The sequence below is a fragment of the Electrophorus electricus genome, chromosome 11, assembly GCF_013358815.1.
Source record: "Electrophorus electricus isolate fEleEle1 chromosome 11, fEleEle1.pri, whole genome shotgun sequence".
Taxonomy (NCBI): domain Eukaryota; kingdom Metazoa; phylum Chordata; class Actinopteri; order Gymnotiformes; family Gymnotidae; genus Electrophorus; species Electrophorus electricus.
The window spans coordinates 2,485,677-2,507,133 of NC_049545.1; the positions used below are offsets into that span (position 1 = coordinate 2,485,677).

At 37.9% G+C, this 21,457-nt stretch overlaps 1 protein-coding gene across 1 annotated transcript; it reads right to left on the reverse strand.

Annotated features, from left to right (window-relative positions):
* Nucleotides 1-2,974: 2,974 nt before the first annotated feature.
* oprm1 (opioid receptor, mu 1) lies at nucleotides 2,975-18,799 on the reverse strand. The gene is made up of 3 exons (XM_027000489.2): nucleotides 18,336-18,799; nucleotides 5,703-6,073; nucleotides 2,975-5,095 (listed from the first exon to the last, which is right to left on the reverse strand). The coding sequence occupies exons 1-3, from the start codon at nucleotides 18,590-18,592 to the stop codon at nucleotides 4,557-4,559; spliced, it is 1,167 nt and encodes a 388-aa protein (XP_026856290.2). The 5' UTR covers nucleotides 18,593-18,799; the 3' UTR covers nucleotides 2,975-4,556.
* Nucleotides 18,800-21,457: the final 2,658 nt, after the last annotated feature.

Genomic DNA, 21,457 nt, shown 5'->3' on the forward strand with positions numbered 1-21,457 from the left:
CATAGATGCAGCTAGTCCCTGGTCACACAGTTAGTATTTATGCCAGAATGACACCCAGTGCAATACTGCTGCAACAGACACAGTGTGGAGAGGTTGTCTGATTAACATGACACTGTCGCCCTCGAGCAGTCAGAATCCTTTATTCCAACACACACACACCAACCTTTATCAAATAAGGCCTTTCAAGGATAGTTTTAGAAAGAGGAAAGACAGGAATTTTCCTTTAACAACTAGGTCACAGCTACTTGAGCGCATTCCTTCAGCACTGCTGAGTCCTGCAGCTGAGGTATAATTATCGACACCATGAGGTATAATTATCAACACTGTGAGGTACAATTATTGGGACCGTGAGGTATAATTTTCGACCCTGTGAGGTATAATTTTTGATAACCCGTGAGGAATAATTTTTGACACTATGAGGAATCATTTTCAACAATATAAGGTGTAATTTTCAATAAGGTGAGACAATTTTCAGCACTGAGGTATAATTTTTGAAACCATGAGGTATAATTTTCAACCCCATGAGATGTCATTTTCAACACCCTGAGATAATTTCCAACATCATGAGGTATAATTTTCAATACTGTAAGGTCCATTTTCAGCTTGCCAAGTTGTTTGTTGTGTGTTGGAAAAGCGGTGCTTAGGACCACCCTAAAAGCCACCCTTGTTCATTTCTGGATGTGCATCTCTAAATGCAGAAAGAGAAAAGGCTAAAGAACAAAGCGTTGTGGTAATATTAAACACCTAACATTAAAACCCCAACACTTCAACTTTAATGGTATATCTAGCTGAGCCTGTCAACCTGAGGCCATTGTCACAAAAATCAATAATATTTTGTTTGACATTGAAAACCACTTTAAATGACTTAGGTTTCCTCATTTACATCCATCTTATATCATATTTACTAAAGTATGGTTGGACGTTGGTGATATTTTCACTAATATAGTTTTTTACTGCTTTTTGTGGTTATATAATTGTATTACAGCATGGCTCTACACCTTGCTAATATAGCAACTATGCAAAATCTCTTTGCTGCAATGACCTTTTGCCACCTCCAAAGTGCAGAGATGTGCTAGCCAGCATATATAAACACCCACTGCCTTTGTGCCATGGCCTGGGGTTATAGCTGCTTTCTTTGTGAGTACAAAATTTTGTTGTTGGTTTCTTTGGCCCAAGATTAAAGTAGGACTGTGTGTGGGAAACTGCAATAAAAGAGAGAGCTACTGTGCTGTCTAAAGGCCATGATTATTTGATTTCAAAGTATTAAGAATTAGATCATTGCCCTGCAGTAGGCTAGGCACACGAGAAGTGAACAGGGTGGTAATAACTGCAAACAGCTGTCTTGGGTCTCTGTAGAACACAAGCATGAAAGAAGTGGCTATGAATATTTGACACTTCTTTTGTAAATTTCACTACTCACTCAGGGCATCACCCAATCAGAGAAGGTTATATGAGTAACAGTAAATCATTATTTTATTTCATGTCTGCATATTTCAAAGAGATGGATTAAAATGGGATCTATTCAGTTTATACAGTTTACAACTCTAAATCAATTATGCAGACTTCTCTTTTTTTCTGACTGCTTGGACATTTTAAAAGATGCCATGGTCTTCCTGCCACATCAGATTGAAAGTGAGACTTTTACTAGTCTTCCAGCAGAAATAAAGGAGATACAATTAAGTTGGTCTTGAAGATCAAATTCCCAAAATCATTTGAATAAAAATGATTTGATAAATAGATAAATCAGTTCACAATTTTCTCGTTTGTTTGCTTAGATGTGATTGTTGAGATTGTATTTGTATAAATTCAAAACTATGTGCTAATTAGGGTTACAAAAAGCAAAAGTAAATGCTGGGAAAATTGAAATGTTATACCACATAATGCACGTCAGTGTGTAATAATAGTGACCTAAGGATTTAAGAAATGCTGTATAACAAAGCACATGTGGGATGAAAAAGAATATTTAGTGGGAAAAGATAATCACATTATCCCACAATATACAGAAGCATTCAGACTAAGAGGCATGATCACTCCTCTTAATGAAAACATGAGCAAACCTGACCTGACAGTACAGTACAGCACATGGAGAAAACACTTCCAAACAGTACTACAGCTGTTTATCAGACTCTTCTGGAAATATTCAGTATGAGGCATTGTTTATTATGAGACCAAATATCCTAAATTATAACTTTAAAATGTTTTGCTATAACCTGTTAGATTGAAATGTTTCCAATTGCTCAAGCATTTGTGTTTTAACAAAATTCAAAACAGTCATTCACTCGTGTAGTGAAGACAGAATGTTTTTTTTCCCCTCATCTTTGTCTATGATATTCATTGTGGTCATATGATAGTAAAACTTACACAGCTATGGTACAGTGCTTTATTGGATGAAGTCCTTCTAAAATGCAATGGATTGTACGTGTTTGAATAATTGTTAGAAGGGTGTCATTAACTGTGTTTCAGAATCAATATATTCATACATTTTTAGGAGACATATCCAGATGTAGCACTTGAATGTTTGCTTTGTGAAACAAACATTGTTACTGATATATAACAAAAGGTTGATGGTATGACTATTAGGGATGTATTATGTGCTTTTTATGTAACAAAATGTAACAGTGAACTTAATTTTGTGAAGCAGAGGGTCTGTACTATGTGAGAACAGTGAAGGGCAATGGAGCCTGCCTTCATCTGATCTCTGCTGAGAGAAAAGAAATCCAGATTTGCGCTTCAAACAAATTCCACTGCTTACGCTATTTGTCACTATTTGGAAGTCAAAGTGCATATACTGGTATGTATGTGCATGAACAGACCTAAACATTCACCAAACCAAGCAATGTATGATTCTGAGATCTGTTTAAACAGTAGTACTTGGTAGCAATGTTTCAACAAATCTCTGTGACGGTCCAATAACACTCCCCTGCCCCACCAAAATAAATACGATTTGTTTCACAGCAAAAAATTTATTCTGATACTGAATATAGAAAAAGTCCAATAAGAACTGAAATGTTTCCTTCTCAGAAATGAGGAATGACCTGATCTTGTTTACTCAGATCACAATGTCATCATGCAGATTTTCAATTCTGACAAAGACAATTCAGAGTACAAAACGTTCTCTTCATGACCCAGTGCTGAAAGTCTGACCACTAATTACACATAATCACATTAGAACGTCCAGAAGAATAAAAGATTTGCACACACAATACATTTTTGTCTCCACTGAAGCATAACTGCATTATTAGCAACATCTAATTTTTGCCTTTATTGTAACTGGAACAATGTGTGTCATTTCAAACAATGAATTGTTCACATACATATATATTTGAATTCTTATTTTGCAACTGCTCCAAAGCAACACGAGCACAAAACGCATTTGAGTCTAACAGCAATATTATTTGTACAATTGACAGCATGTCAAATCTATTTATAAACTGAACAAAACACTACAATGCTAACTGGAAGAGAATTACATACGTAATGCCCTTTCAGACATCAGATTTCCTCTGTCATATGACTCAACTGTAATTTTATGACAACACATTTTGGCACATATAAAGCATGGGTTGTTTATATAAAGATTATTCAGAATGCATATTTAATATATATTTATAGTAATAAAAGGAGCTTGAGTATAATAGTGGGAAATAGTAGGGAGCATGTGTGAATTATTTATTAGGGCTAATTCAGTATACAGCACTGTTATAAAAGACAGAAATGAAAGAAGTTTGTCATATGCAAAAAGGACCGAAAACCAGATGAAACATATACAGTTAGGAATAAGAATGAGAAATGAAAGGCTCAGAGACAACGCACAGGGCTAACTGGCAAGGTGTTAGAACCGCAAACCGGCAAACAGGGGGTTTAATTAGGCTTGGTAAGTCTATAATACAGTCTATAATACAGAACAGGTATGGGTTGTTGTATGACTTGGTTGAATGGGTTGTTATATGGCTTGTTGTGTGTAGATAGTGCCAGTGCTGTGATGTCTGGAAAATCTGGAACAGAGGCTCTCACACAGACTCCACCGTGACACAAATGAATATGATGAAAGAGGTTATTTTAGTACTTCTTCAATTGTACAGAGTCAAATAAAACAGCCAGTGACAAAGCAAAGTAGAAATACAACATTTTCTGTATAGCATATGAGGACGTTTAAAGCTTTTTGAAGATTAATGGCCACTTGGTTTGCAATATCAATGTTCTTGGATGAAGAGCTACTCAATGTCAAAAACCAATTACAGAGGCTCATCTTATTTCAGGAATTGTCATGCAAAGTATCATCATGTTGTGCGAAAGTGCTGACCTCAGCTCAATTTGAGTGAAGTTGGATGGATATGCTTTGTGGGACATATTCAGTCTCAATAGTCACTCTGTGTTACTAAAATGCAAAATGTCCTTTTTTGGTGCACTTCTTGCCCTAGCACATAATGTTGCCAATTGCTGGCCAAAATCTCCACTGCCATGGGTCAGAGACCAGTGGTGACTTGGGTGAGTTCTGAGTTCATGTCAACACTGGGCTGGCAGCGAGAATCCAGTGATGACATCTCCAGTGCTAGTCATACCTGCCGGTCCATTCGGTCTGCCGTAGGACTGGACTGGGCCTCGCGCTGGGGGTTACGGGTCCGTGTGGAGCGCATGGAGTTCTGCAGGTCCAACACCGAGGGGCTGGACACACAGAACTCCCTGAAGCAGCGCTTGAAGTTCTCGTCCAGGAAGGCATAGAGCACGGGGTTGAGGCAGCTGTTGGTGTAGCCCAGGGTGATGCAGAAGTGCCACGTGATGGTCTGCAGCAGCGAGTTGGGAATGGTGACCAGAGCCTTGATGATAACAAAGATGTGGATGGGGGTCCAGCAGATGATGAAGACAGCCACAACGACCAGGACCATGCGTGTGATGCGCCGCAGGTTGCGGTCCTTCTCTTTAGAGCCAGAAAGCATGCGCACACTCCTCAGCCGCAAGATCATCAGGCCATAGCACACTGTGATGATGAGCACAGGTATGATGAAGGCGAAGATGAAGACGCAGATCTTCAGGAGGTTCTCCCAGTACCATGAGGGATGGGGGAAGTCCATAATACAGTCAATGACACGTGCTGCTGTAGAAACAAAAATGCAATACACGAAAACAAAGCAGATTAAGTTAATAGTAAAGCTTCATGTCAGGATTATATAAACACCCAAATGCCAGTATTTTTATTTGCCAAAGACTATGCCAAAAGAGCTTTTTAACTATCATTCATGCCAGCATAGAGGCCTCAACAAGACATTAATCTAGAAACACCCAAGAATGCACCTATAAAAGCAGAACAGGAAACAATAAATCAAATGGTCTACTTTCTTTGATTACACAAACACACACACACACACACACACACACACACACACACACACACACACAGAACAGAAGCACATTTACAGGTCATCCATGTTTAGGTTGTCTTATTCATTTAAAATTGACATTAAAAGGAATCAACAATTCACACTCATTCCTTATTTTATACTCATTTCTTATGTCTATATGAATTGATTCCAAGGAGTAATAACTTCCTTCTGAATTCTGAATCTACTTTTTACAGTCATTCGCTTCATTTTTTCATATATAAATGTATTTTCCCACCAATCCCTTAGGAAAACATGCAAATAAATATTTTACGCTAAATCTGTATCTTATTACATTTAGACAATAATGTGGGATTAACATACAGCTGCTGTGGGAGTCAAGTGGGGTAAGGCCGGTGGAGGCCATGATCATAACGGGTAGAGCAATAGCAGAGGAGAGGATCCAGTTGCAGACATTGACGATCTTAGCATTGTGCGGGGTCCTGAAGTCCAGAGCCTTCACAGGGTGGCACACGGCGATATAGCGGTCAACACTCATAGTGGTCAGTGTGAAGATACTTGTAAACATGTTGTAATAGTCAATGGACATCACTATCTTGCAGAGGACGTCCCCAAAAGGCCAGGTGCCCATTAGGTAGTTCACACTTTGGAAGGGCAGGGTGCTTGTGGCCAAGGCATCGGCCAAGGCAAGGTTAAAAATGTAGATGTTTGTCGCCGTTTTCATTTTGGTGTATCTGTGGTGAATGAGATCAGACAGAACAGAGGAGCGGCATGAATGCTTTCAAGTAGTGCAGTTCTAAATATTTTTAAAGCACTGATCAGTGAATTGAACATCACAGGATCCCCTGGCCCAGTATAAGACAATGGTTCTACATGACTGTAACACATTAGGGTTGCCATGAATACAATACACAATGCTTAGCTTTATGAAGGATAGGATTCACCACTGAAATCCTGTGTAGTCTGTATTTAGGCCTAATCTGGATAGATCACAATCCTTTTGTTATATAGTATCTTAGGAAAATACAATTGTTTTGTTTGTGTCTTCAATGGACTTTTGTGCATGTTTCAGTCTAACGCTACATTATCAATTACAAACATGAATTTAATTGATCTTTATCATTGCTGTTTAAAATCTTAACCCTTCCTTCTTTGGCTCCACCCTCAGCCCTTCTTTATATCTTTAGATGTCCCTTACATCATCACTGTCTTTGTGCAAATATACTCCCTGGTATAGTAAGTGTACCATGTAAACTGCTCATATTTCTTCGCATCATGTAGTCATGTTTTATGTATGTTTCTAGATCAAATTTTTTTCTTGATTTTGACTAATTCTGGTTTATGTTAGTAAATGCACCCTTGTGTTAATTCATTCTGCCTGGTGACTTTTAGGACCTCTCCAGTGGTGTTGCACTGCCCGGGCTCCAGTGTGTTGTGGGGTGCTGGCGGTCGCGCTGGACGGATGACGAGGAGGCAGCCTTGCACAGGTGAGAGAGCATGCTCTGCAGCCGCAGGTTAGGCCTTGTTTTCCAGCCTAATTTTATCAGAATAATTATCTGATTTAACGAGAGCCATCAGCTATGCTTAATAAAGTTTGTTGTTACACAGGAGTGACCTACCACTCCCTGAGCAGATTAATGTTATTCTTCCAGGGGGTTTTCTGTAAATTCTGCCTCTGTTTTCTTGTAATTCGTTTCAAGTATCTTGATTATGTTCATCCTTGTTTTGCTGCCCCCCCCCCCCCCACTTCTGATGCCTCACTGGTTAAGCTGGTATGCTAAAAATCCAAACTTCTTAAGGAATAAATGATGTATATAAAGTGCAATCAGACTGATGTTCGTAAGATAACATTCTGTACCATTTTGATTAGCCATTTAGTATTTTTTGAAGTTTGCCCTTGTCTTTTTGCTCAGTATTGCTACTATTTAGTATTAGTATTTTATTCTTTATTTATTTCATTCATAAGAAATAATATATTTAAGTTTAATGTTTATACTGTAGACATTTATTCACTGAACCATAACTAATTCTGACTGATTTTTAAAAATTTGTTGTGTTCCACAGAAGAGTGTAACATCTCCATCAAGGTTCAAATCTTTCTAACTTAATAAATACATAATGAAATCAGATTAATTAATTCAATTCACCCAAATGTTAAACCTTCACCTACCCTTATTTATGTTGCTGACACAACCCTATGAGTATAATAAAAGTAATGAAAAACTATATAATCTCAGCGGTAGCACACATCACAGGGCACCAAACTACCATCTATGTTTTTTTCTGTAGAAATTCACATAAATCTTCATGGTTTACCCAATGCAGGTAAATCAAGGCATTCTGTAGTCTGAACATATAATAAGAGAAGGTTTACAAAAATGTCACATTTCAGAGAATTCAGCATGACATTCTCGAGACAGGAGCAAGATGTGAGTGGAGAAAAAACCAAGGCTTTATGAAGTAGTCAGTTCAAAAGTAAAGATGTTAGTAGTGTCCAAGTCTCAGGAAACTTTGCAACATTGTCTTAGCTCTTGGCTTTCAGGACCATGAACGTGTAGCACTGGACTTGGGAACCTGTGGAAGCTAAACAGGGATAAATCAACAAGGGCTAGATGAGCATAACTCCTAAACCAGTGATTGTGACCAGAGAAGTGAGTGAGTGTTGTGACAGGCACACGTGGAATGAGAAGGCGTGACAGGCAGCTACCATTACTGGAAAAAGTGGTTATCCTGAAGGCACAGCAAATATTATTACCCGAAATTTTCTCAAGGCTGACCAAAATTAAATTTGCACACTTACACTTTCATGCCTCCAATCATATAATTTAGAATTGGGCCGAGATAAATCACCTCATTCCACATGCCACTCAGATAAACGCAGATAAGTGTGGGAGCACTTGTTATCCTTCAAATATTTAAATAGTCAGTAAAGTAAAGTCTTTAATCTGATAGTCTGATAGGGATCAGCAAAAAACCTGAGGCATGAAGAACAATGATTTTAATGGGACGTATTCCGTTGTGCATAGACAAGCGTATAATGACTGTCTCTTTGGCTTTTATTCAGTCACTTTCAGCATGTCACTAAAATCTGCCTTCCTCGTTGCAGTAAATGATATCCTAATTTTCACACTAAGGCATGTAGCAAAGGTCTCTCAGCCATTTTCGTTATCACAGATTATTGCCTTCATGGTTTATGACGAGTGTCATGGATGGTGTCTTTCAAATGAGAAAATGTTGGGATTTTAAATTAAAAGAAACGTGCAAGCATAAATTCCCCATCTTAAAGATATTTCCACTAATCAAAAAAGGTCAGACATTGATTTCAAAGAGCAATTTTGTTTGGATGGGTAAAATGAAATTTAAAGTGAACTCAAGTGTCGATCAAAATAGATACTTAATGAGAATAATGGATAATTGATAAGAATGCCTCATTTCTATGCAACATAATAATTTGCTGGCTTTCTGTATTATCTTGAAATCTATGCATGTTAATGAGAAATTCCCAAAAGATTGTTAACTGCATAAAAGGCATTTGATTCTAGCTGCAAGCTTGCTGAGTTAGGCTCATCTAAGAAGTCTCAGCTAGTAAATGGATGGAAAGATAGCATTTGTGCTTTCATGACCATTTCTTAGGAATACCTAATGTATTATTTACTTGATGAAAAGGGCTTTTTAAAACCTGATGTAAAACTCGATTATGGTGGAATTGTGTGTTTACCTCCCTTTTTTGTCCTTAGGAAGCAGTCAACAAAAGTTCATCTTCATGAATGATCTTGCACCACAAGCATACATGTCTAATTTAATGTAATTGCAGTGGACAATTATCATAGATCAAAAGGCATTTGAACAGAATTAACCACTACCCTGAATAAAACAGACACTTGATGATTAAAGCAGCACCATTTGACATTCACATAAGCAGAGATGAAATAGAACTTTTAGTCCATCCAGTCACACCAACTGGATATAAACAAAGATCTGCCTGGTGTGGGTTTCCACTATAACAATGTCTGCAAAAGCATGCTGCATGCCTGATAAATGATGCTGTATTGTTTAGCTGGCTGTCACTGAAGAAATAGTGCAGAAAGACATGGAGCTACGTGCTGCGCATGTAGGATTTACCAAATGCTTTAGGGTCAATGACCTACAACTGGTGGGATGCAGGACGAAGAAGAGGACTGGCTGAGATGTTGTCTGCTGCACAAGCTTCCTCGACTGCACTTGAAGCCTATCAATTCACTATAACACCAAGAGTGCTTATTCATCCAATTCAGAATCAGAGAGGAATGAGCTACTCTTTGATAAATTAAGATTTCTGAAAGATAGCTACAACTCCTTTGAATTTAGTCACAATATATCTGCTGAAATATGTCAACCTTTCATTTCCACCAATAGAAACCTGATAGGAAGAAAACAGTATTTTAAAGCTATGCACTGTGATGCAATGGACAAGCTTTTGCCTTCACACGTAAAGAGGGTTTTCAGTGTTTTTCTCAAGGTCAGAACAAACATATGCCTGCACAAAAGCAACTTAGCTAGATAGATTTCAATGTTAGTGCTTCTTTATACCATAATGCACCTCTGTATAGGTGGACCTCATAGGTTGCAGCAAATAACTAATTTGAGTTTTACAGTTTATGGATGTTCTTCATTGCTAATTTGCTCATTTTGCTAATTGCATTTTCTAATTGCAATTTAATCACAAATATGAAATCAAAATACATAAATATGCAAAAAGGTATTGTAGCATCAAAGGATGTTTCAAACAGCCAGCAAATAACAGGGACTTTGGAGCTCATGTGCTGAAGTATTCGTCCATTCACAATACTGCAGTCTAGCTAAACAAGTGTTCCTGGAAGCTGTCATTATGGAGTCATCGAAAGCCTCTTTACACCAGACAAATGATCACAAGGCAAATTCTTTCTCACTAGCATCCGTCTCTAATTGTGTGGATGTCCTAGGGGGTCATTACTTCATACAGCACATCGGTCTTCAGAGACACTGAACTCCGCTTCTAATCACAAATAGGAAAGGCAGATATTCAGGTTTAGAAGCCTGCTGAGAAAACATTAAAAATGAATTCTACATATTAGTCTGGAGATTTCATTTAGAACTTAGTAACATCTGTCATTCTGTAGAGCTTCCACAGACAAATGATCTTTTCCTATCCATGGCTTTGCTTTGATGCTACATTCAGAATGAAATACATCTTGCAAGTTAAATCGCTCATTAGCCTGCAGAGAGCTATGTACTGTCTTCAGTGGAGGAAGACTCAGATGTGAAACATATTAGTAATGATCAGTCCTCCATGTCTTCAATACTTTTAAGGAAAATGAAGGAAATCCTTCATCTGAGCTGACAGCCATAAAAAGATGACACCAGGTCTGAACTAGATGAGTGATGACCAGCCACTGACATTTTGGATTCAGCCGGCGTGAAGTGGAAGTGAAGATACTTCAGCATACGTTAGAGATGCCCACCAGTACTGAGAGCCAGAACTAATTCATACTGGCCAATGTTAGACACAGTGACCACAAGCCTTTCACCTGCTCTATTCCTGCACTATGACAGCACTGATGATATGCTTAAAGAACCTTTGTCACTGGGTTATGTTCTGTCTCTGTTGAATGTGTATATGGATATATAAACCTCAATGAAAGCAATGCATTAATAACAAAGGTTTTAGGCTTAAGTATGAAAACAAGATGACCATCACAGACATAAAGGCAATGGGCTGCTTTTCATTTTTAAGTTTGAGCAGATTAGATTAATGAAAATTAGATTAATGAAAATCAAACTGAAAATCACTTTTGCAAGAGTACACTATGATACAGATCTAGTAATCAGACAGAGCAGGTTGTAATGCTATCACTAGTGAACCAGCTTTTATTGCTTTACAAAACCCCAGGACTGTCTTGTTGCTAGGGAACACCAGAACATGTTCCATGTCTTTGTGTCATCTAGTTTGGTGAAAGCTGCTTTTTGATGCAGCCTTGTTTTTGCGTTTTTCCAGCTGAGTTCCCCACATTCCAAATATGGTTAAGTGAATATACTACCCAAGGTTACTTTGCAAAGTTTGAGCATTAGCCAGAGATGTTGACTATTGATGACTGGCTGTGTGTGACACACGTTATTTCTACAAAATAAGTGCTAAGTGCTGCGAAAGTTTATTTAGAGGGAAGCATGTGAAAGGCCTATGTTCATGACTAATAAAAAAAAAACAACTAAAAGGCCTAAACTGACAGAAAGGCTGCACTTTTTAAAAGGCAACTGCATGTTCCACAAACACAAGCTCTGAATAATAGTGTCACATTTTCTGAAGTCATCATCATAAACTATTGTTGGACCCTACACAAAGAAGGAAAAATAATCAAAAAGAGTCATCACGATGCAGTCAAGAGCCTTTTATTCTCATACATGACAGCGCTCGCCCCAACAGATGGGAAAATGGGAATGTAGCTACAATGGATTGTGACAAAACCAAATCTGGCTAAAGTCAAGCATAAAAGGCCAAATTAACGCTTATGTAACAGACGATAATGGGCAGAACATTAAGCATGGGGATCTGCTCTACATGCAGCTAAATCACATACCAGAGTTCTGCCCCAGCACATGTAGCCAGCACAAATTAAAGCTCATTCCAGCACTCCATCGCCTCTGTCTGTCAATGCTAGAACATGGCGCTAATTCAGAGGGTTGTCATCTAGTGCCTTATTATTTGTCGATGCCCATGAGAGATTGTGAAGACTGATGGATCATAGTTTTCATATTCCTATGTGGTACTGCAGTATTAGCCTGCAAATCCTCTTCTGTGTTGTGTACATCCAGTATAGCTCTGCTCTTCTTTAAATATCTAGATTAAATGCTCCCTATAGATTCCTTTAGATCTGTTAGATGTTTATTCACATTTCCGGGTGGTCCACTGATGCTGAGTGTTCCTCCTTTAAGTGTGAAGGTTTTCCATTGCCAATGTCACACTTGATTTATGCATCAAGATCAAAAGTCACCAAAATCAATTTACTACAAGTCGTAAAAAAGGCATCATCCATTGAACTTGGCCAGGGAGAGGAAGAGTACTATCATGGGACTGATCATTGCTCATCAACAGACAGGACTCGGTGTGCCACTGTTTGCATTCCAAACACCACCTGACCTCTTCTGTTCCATGGTCACTACATCACTGCTGGTGTGGACTGCAGTGTGAGGATAGTCAGGAGCAGAAACACTCCCACTGCACTCCGGACAGCTGTAGAGCACCACTAGAACATGGAAAGATACCTGACAATCTCCATTTTATGGCACACATCCGACTCTGATATGCCTGGAAATGTAGTCAACCAGAGATCATTTTTTTAGCACATAGGGTACCATTCCTTTTCGCATCTAGTTAGTTTTTGTATAGATTTACTTCCTTTTCTCAGTGTATGCAAACACTGATTGAACATTATTCAGTGTACAAAAAACGTCTCCAAATTATTATAAGGCCAAAACATTGATTACCTATATTTTATTGTGACTCATAGTAGTTACTAAACCTCCATGAGATGATATTAATGAGTGAATGATATTAATAAGTGCAGTAGCCTGACATGTTACATTTGCATTACAGGCACAGCTTGCACGTGGATGTTCAAATTCTTCTGCTGCAACTTAAGCACGGCTCCGTGGCATACTGGTACTTTTTCCTTCTAATCACGCATTGGTGCAAAGTGCGTCCTGGTAACATCATGACTAAGGAAGTGCGCATGGTCCATATAATTCATGTAGCGCATTGAAAGATGTTACTGTTTTTATATTTAACAGATTAAAACATCTGAGAACTGTACGTCCACCTTCAACGCGACAAATTAAATTCAGTTTGCTGTTAATGTCAAACAAATATTTCTCAGGAAATAGTAATATAGTACAGCGGGTGATGAAATAATGTCTCTGATAAACAGTTATTACATTCTGTGGCAGTAAACGACTTAATAAAATGTGTCCTTTGTGGTGCTGCTCAACGTAAGGACTCATAACTAGTTTCACTAATACCCGTTGTATATAAGGAGGATGTAGGTGACGTCTAAGCCTTTCCAAACACGATACTCCCCAAATAAGGTAAGACATGGGTATATTCTTTGCAAATATAGCTCTAAACACATTTTATTTAGCATATATTGCTCTGCAGAAGCATGTGTTTTTGTGAAGATCTCCACCTTTGAAGTGGTTTATGTAAGTGTTCAATGACGTGCACTATTACCAATTTTAGCGCACTACTGCAAGGACAAAGAAGCACCAGACGCAAAGAGTTCAGTGGGGCCTGTTTAACTCATAAACCTGGAACTCGTACACCAAACTCGAACTGTAATTGGAGTGGACGTTTATCGTAAACAAGGCCTATTTTTTGTTACGAAAATTGAAGCATCTTTGACATACTCTAATTTAGAGATTAGCTTGGTGACGTTTGGATATTAACCAAACTAAGGAATAAAGATGTACTGAGTTTATTGTAAGCTTCCTTTTTAAATCCAGAAGCGTGAAAGCAGGGGCGGAGCATTTTCAGTAGGCAGGATGCAAGCGAGGAAGCCCTGATTCGGGCGACAAAAATTGCATGAAGCCCACCCTTACCAAATACATAGGGCTGTAAAACTGCAAAACCCCAGTAAAAAAAAAAAATACAGCAAACATCTGAACAATCACGCAGTAAAAATGTCGCTGCTTTGTATAAAATAATAATAAATAAAGAGTAGTCCATCTGAACGTTAAAGTGTTTATTTCATTTTGTTATTCAATCACAAATGTGCTTAATGTGATAAGAAGCAGCAGTCGGACGTGTTTAGTGTGTCAGGCGCAGGCTATTCTGATGGATGGAAGCATAAAATTTGCAGCTGTTTGGACTTTTAACGACGAAAGTAGAACTATAAAATGACCAGAAATTGTGTGACTGGTTTATTAAACATTTTACAAACACTGCTCTCTGGAGGCTTCTCTGCATAGTTGACTATGGGAGCAAGGCAATCAGGATACTTGGCAGCTTCGCTACAACCATCCTAGGTAATACCTTTATACGGATATAAATGTGAAAGGTCAACTTTTTATTTTGTTTGACATATGAGGCATTCATATTATGCAGTAATTTTCTCTTTTGTACTTTGTACTCTGACTTTTTCGCAATTGAAAATCTAGTTGCATACCCAATTCACTGCTACTTTTTTCTTAAAATGATGTGGATATGTACCATAGTTCAACACCCTTAATTTCTCCATGTTTTCCACGTTTACGCTGTAGGAGGGTGTGTCTAGCTACACTTGCTGTAACTGGTAGGGATGCTGGACGCAAACTCTTCTGGAGCTTCTCCATGACAACAAAACCCTCAGACAGTATTAGAATTCTCTTCACTTTCCGTCTCTGCACGTTAAAAAATTGATTTTCCACATGATTGCGCAGGGACACTGTTTTTCATGCCCTGAGGTTTGTAAGGGCTCCTGAACATTAGATGCTGTTTCATAGGGGTTAAAAAACGTGAGGATCTAAATGCAATTATCTACTTCTAAGAGCACCACTACAGTATTACTGGAGTTTTCTGAGCTGAAATGGGCTGAAATGTTTGATTTACAAAGTACTGAACTGGGAGGAATTTAATTACTGCTCAAATATTATGATGGGTAAAAGGCAAAGAAAAGAACAGATAACATTATGGCTATAAGTCAAGCATGTATATATTTATTAGGGAATAGTTTCAAGGGTCACAACTTCCCATAATTAATGTGATTCTTTTTCGACTTTTGTTCCAGGCTCTTTGCGCTAACCTCAAAATCTTTAATGTCTTTATTCTGTCACTTGCCAAACATTTCCAACTCCTTGTTTGGATATTGCAGTTATGCACTGTAAACTCTTATCCTAAGAGTCTCGCAGTGATAAGACTAATTACCTTGCACATATTTTTATAGACCACTTTAATTAATTGCTTATTTTTACCCAATTTAACCAAGTGGGCAGGAGACCTGAGCAGATGCTGGTGAGTATGTGTTTTGTTTGATTTGTTTGTTTTCTTAGATTTTTTTCTTTCCATCAATTGGGGAATGTGCTTAGGATTTGAGACAGCATGACTCTCATGTTAGTAAAAACAAAGATGGAAGGGTGTCTTTAAAAAGACACACATTATCTGCCCATATTTACTTGGTCCTGAGGTGGTAAGTAAGGCAGCCCAGTAAACCGGTACAAACCTGCGATAAAATAATGAACTGTAGGCAAGTTGTAGTTACAGGTCATTGTGCCACTGTACGTAATGAGGCACATTCTTGATTAATTAGTTCCTCAGCTCTCAGCCTCCTACAAGCACAGAATTTGGTTGCAGTTCCCACTTTTAATCAAACGGATTTCTGTATAAATGGCTCTTAAAATGAGTTCTGATCTTTCTCTAAGCCATAATAATAAAGAAAGGCATTTTTTCACAAACAATTGACACACAATTCTACACTGTTGTTGTATTTTTATTATAGATATGTTGGATATGGTGATCAAGTCAATTCAGCTAAGGGGTTTGATCTGCCCTAGTATATAAATTTTTTTTTTTTTTGAGAATTCTAACAGGATTCTGAGAGAATACCTTCAGTGTAGTGCAGTGTAGGCCTGATCAAAGGGGAATTAACTGACCCTTAGAACATTTAGAGGACAAACTTGTTGAATCTACTAAGACTAGAAAGTGTTAGAAAAGGATTTCTAAAGATTGGTGTCAGGCAGCTAGAACAAATTCAGCACTATTGCTGTTCTGCATAGGAGAGAGTGTCCTACAAAGATCAATGCAGGAGCATGCTGTTGAAACCACAAACAAGTGACAAAGATCCCCAGGGTGACAGCTAAGGATCTATAGGCATTCCTGATTAAAATCTTTGTTCATGACCAAGAACCGAAACAGTGAACAAGTGTGATATTCAGGGAGAGGCTACAATGGACAAAATCACTGCTCTTCAACACAACTTAAATTTGCCCATATCAAGGTGACTAAAGACCATCTAAATCAGTGTTTTACAGGCTTTTCTTCAAGACTTAGCAGACATTCCATTTTTTTTGCTCTTATCTAGCTATTAGGTATACCATGTTCTTATTGGCCTGGTTCAGATGTTGCATCCGGGATGTATTGGAATCCGAATTCACTGTGGGGTGGGCCCTCTAACCTGGGATGAATAACACCAACTTGGATGTCCCTTGATAGGTTCTCTGGACAGTAGCAAACGTTGAGCTGTTTGCTAAATGTACACAGCACTGTATTTAGAGATAATGTGTATAAAACACAGGAGGCCAACAAACACCAAAACCTTTGAGCTGGCTGCTCAAAGACCCATCTTACAATTATACATAACTGGAGAGATTTGTACAGGGGAACATACCCAATTATCACCTAACTGCTGTGGAGGTTTAATTAGGAACTACAGAAAGAGTTTGTTTGAAGATAATGTCAATAAAGTATGTAAGACTACTTACTAAATTTAAAGGTTCACATATTTTCCATTAATGACTTTGAATGTTCAAATTATTTGTGCAATAATGATATTACACTGTAAAATGTGTGTGTTGTTTGGTGAAGAAAGTTTTAACTATTTATCTTCATGACCTAAATGTTGACAAGATCACATTTTAGTTGCAATTAATGCAGAATTCCAAAGAGGGTTATAACTTTCAACTTTTTCATCTTGTTCTCCTTCACTTAAGGTTTATGTATGCACCAAAGTGAGTAATTAAAGCCTTGCATCAGTGTCTCTGATTTTCTAGAAAAGATATTATTTAAATGGATTTTCTCTTTCATCGATAAGATTTGAGTGCCATCTGGTCAGCTGATTCAGCACACCCAGCTGTGGCTCTGTCAGCATGGACTAGATTGTAGAGCTCCACTTTATACAGCCTCAAATAACTTGGGCTTTTCTCTGGTTAACACTTTTAGGATTAGTCTATGCGGTCAGATATGTTAACATTTTCTTTTAGACCAAAAAATAACCCAACCAAAAAAAAAAAACAATACAGACACTTTATTTACACTGGGCTCATTTATGGTCAAGTATGTGGTTATGCACTTCATCTTAGGGACTTAAACAGGACCACAGAAGCTTTGAGGTGAAACTGCATGCTTAAAATGACTAAGCTCCAGTCTATAAGTTTCACATTCTTTCTTTTGTGAATGTGTACCTGGCTTGTGGCTTCTGGAGCAAGCTGATACTGAATGTGACATTGAAAAAATATTTACATAATTCTATGTCAGCTCTAACCATTAGTTTGTTTAAGTCTAGATTAAATTTCATAAAATGACTTTGGTACTAATACCAAAATGTCATAATTTCTTCCTTTAATACAATCTTCGGTTAGTCGCCTGTGCAACTGTATTTCAACCCAGACTCATCAAATCTAAATCATATTGTGGTAAAACCGATATTTATCTTAATATTTAATGTTGCGATCTGAAAAAAAAAAATTAACGTAAAGCTTTCTCGGTGCTGAGTCGCGGTCTCCCTCTTTCTCTTTCTTTCTCTCTGTCTCCCTCTCTCACGCACACACGCACACAGCACGGTAGTAGACGCACAAACACACACGAACTCTTGCATAGCAATATTTATTCGACATATGTCACGAAATAGATCCATTTATGGCAACATTTTGCCTCCAGTGTACTCTGTTAAAAGGCTCCCTTCCTCTAAGGCGTGCAAAATGCAATTCTTTCCAAAAACCATCATGCGACATTTTTACGCATGTCTCTGGTCACTGCTAATTAAATGCAGACCATCACGGAACATTTCCGATTGCCAATGCCTAAATCTCGATACTTCTTTCAGCAGGTGTCCTATCTATTCAACAGGTATTCTGTCTATCTCTGGGAAAAGTGTGTTAATCTAAGGCAACCGTGTTTATTCTTCTTTTCTTTCTTTCTTTTCAGGAAACCGACCATCCCAAAAGAATCCTATGGGAATAAACGGGCGAGAGGGGACCAAAAGCAAAGGATTTAAATGTATGTCGAACATGTCTTACCTTATAATGACATACATGACGAGGACGTTGCCGACCAGTCCTACCACACAGACAATTGAGTAAAGCGCAGTAATGATGATGGCAATAATTACGGGAGTTGAGCCTTTGTTCAGATCAGCTGTCCTGTCACATTTTGTGTTGTTAGTGTCCAAAAGAGTGGTGTTGCTGCTGAAGTTTTGGCAAAACACACTGCTATTTGACATCGCCAGACTTGAGAACTGATAAAGATAATCCGAGATATTGCCACCGCTTTCCATGGTTACTGGCAGAACGTGTACTCAAAAAGCCCCGTAAGCAATCACTACAGTTTATCGGTCACTTTCTCTTATCGGTGCCTGTCTGACTCCAAAGCTTTCAATGCACGCGTCCTTGCTGTTTACTCATATAACCCAGAGCCGCGCGTGTATACCAGGCTGCACACTTAGCTATTGTGTCAGTCACTTATATTGCCAATGCCATCACCAGCGTGCAACATGCAAATGCACAGGGCTTCTCCCAAAACGCTTACTCTCGTTATACCCAGCAGCATGACGTCACATATGACAGCACTAGACCCGAGGCTCACGCTTTTAAAAAGCAGGTGAGTACTCGATAGAGCATCTCGTGCAGGCCTTTATTTTATTTCAAAAAAAATATTCCCGCTTTTACGTGTTCTTTTTTTATAATTGAAATAAGCTTTACGCGAGGGTGATACCCCCCCCCCGAGCGCTCATGGTAACTGTGGCTGCTTCACGTTTCACGTGCCAAGGCATTTATGGTTCCTCGAGCGCCTCAACTCACTGCGAATGTAGAACGTAAAATCGAAACATCAGCGTGATCATTAACATTTAATTTATATGTTAATTTGTCTACATGGATGTCAGTGCTCCGTGACTCTGAATATAAATATATATTTATATTTAATATATTTATATAAATTTATATATATATTTATATAAATATAAATATATATTAGTTTTTAAAAATTAAAACGTATCTTCGGATATGAAATTAGTCATCACACAAAAGCATATGGATAAGCAAGCGTCCCTCTCTTCTGGTCAGACCAAAACACATTTGGCTGTACAGTTTCCTTTTTTTTTTTCTTTTTTTTAACACTTTTTTCCTAAGCTGGCCTGAGATCTTTTTACAAGTATGAGAAATATTGAAATTATTGATGCTTCTTGGAAACAAAATGATAAAATAAATAATGCATTCATTAAGCCTTACATGAAATGACAAAATGAGGCATTCAATATCTTCAACTGATTCATCTTTGAGAAAATGCTCTTAATAGGGTTGAAGTCAGAACACTGGGAAGGCCATGGTAAAATGATTATTTCCTTTGCAGCCAACAATTTAATTAATTTTGAAGTACATTTGAATAACTGCTATCTTCCTCAGCCAAGATGATGTCTTCCTGGCAGAGAAAACCAGATTTTTGGCCAATGCAGACCAAAACATCTCAGAAACAATGATGCTACCAATCTTCAAAATGGCCCCAAATCGTCATTCACCATATTTTACATCAAGTATGCATTATTAAATGCCTTTCCCTTCATTTACCAAATACATTTGTAATCACTGAGCCAAAAAAAAACCCAACTTGCTCACAAATGACAGCACCTGCTCTCACTTAAAATGATAACAATGCTAGCAAACTGAAAGCACTTCACTCTGAGCTCGGTCAATGGAGGGTTATTCTTCTGAATTCTGACTACTACATAATGTCCTGGCATGGTGGTCTCATCTAATAGACATTTTGGAGGCAACAAGGTGACCCCAAGATGCAATCAGTCGTGGAACTGAATCTTTCCTTCTCTCTCTCTCATCCTTCTTGCTATGAACAGGGACAAAAATTGGCCTTCCTGGCAAATGAACCACTGTTCCATTCTAAGTGAATTTTTAAATTATTCTACCTGACTGTGAATGATACTCGTTTTACACCCATTAAGATCAACACTGGTTTGTCATAAAATATTTGCTCCAGTGTAAAATAACACATTATTTGTGTGAAACAAACTCAAATAACACAAGTGTAAGTATACCTTAAGTATAATGATTTTCCAGTTTCATTGTATTTGAGGGGATCTTGAAGCATGCATTTTGGCACCAAGGTTTTTCAGTTAAAGCAGCAGAAAATTGAAATAAGGACAAATCTTTCACCTACAACTCACAGAATTCACAGACTCTCCAAGGAACAGTAAATTGGAATATGACCTGCGTATTTCTCCTGAAACAATAGCAACCATCAAGGCCTTAGGACTGGCAATAAGATCTCTGCTATGCTGGAAAGCAGAAATGTGTATAAAGAACTGCTAAACTATGCTAATCATACCTGCTGCATAACTAAATATTTTATTTTGATCTTATCTTATTTTATTTTATTTTATTTCTATTTTTCTACAAATGGGTTTGTAAGCCTTGTTTTAAAAAGTGCTATAATATACATAAAATCTATTATTATTACAAGATTTTCATTTTTCAGAGTAAACTGAAAAGGATTAATACAGTAGTCACTGTAATAGTTTGAAGTTATGAAACAGTTACATCATGTAGACTTTTGATAAAATGCTGATGCTCACCAGGAACAATACAATGAGCCCAGTGTGTGATACCACAAAACTGCCCTCTGATTCCCTGCAGACTACAGTGCAGTGATCCTAATGTTATGATGTCTGTATAACCTTTTCACTCAGGCCTTCAGATGAGTTTATTTCATTGAAATAGCTGACTGCACATACATTTACAGTAATTGTAAATAATAGTATCTAGTCTCGAAGCTGCATGTTTTATTGCTGTTACATTGCAATGGTGTCAATACAATGCAAAATATTCCTTAAACTCTTTATTAAGAGATTACATTGAGATGGAGTAACTAAAGCCATTTTCACTTTTAGAACAGTCAGAGTGATATTGCATAACAATGGCCAATAGGGCCAAGGGCAGGCACAGCAATGCTCTGCTGTCTTTAGTAGCAGAAGAGTATGGCTGTTTCCATGGTGACAAGACTGTCCTGCAAGATCTACTCTGGTAAAGCACATACATTATAATCCTGTCAATTAGACATGATTCGTTAAAATGCCCATGAAACAAACAATTTTTTTGCAGTGCATTTCAAAACACATGCTAATGAATAGACA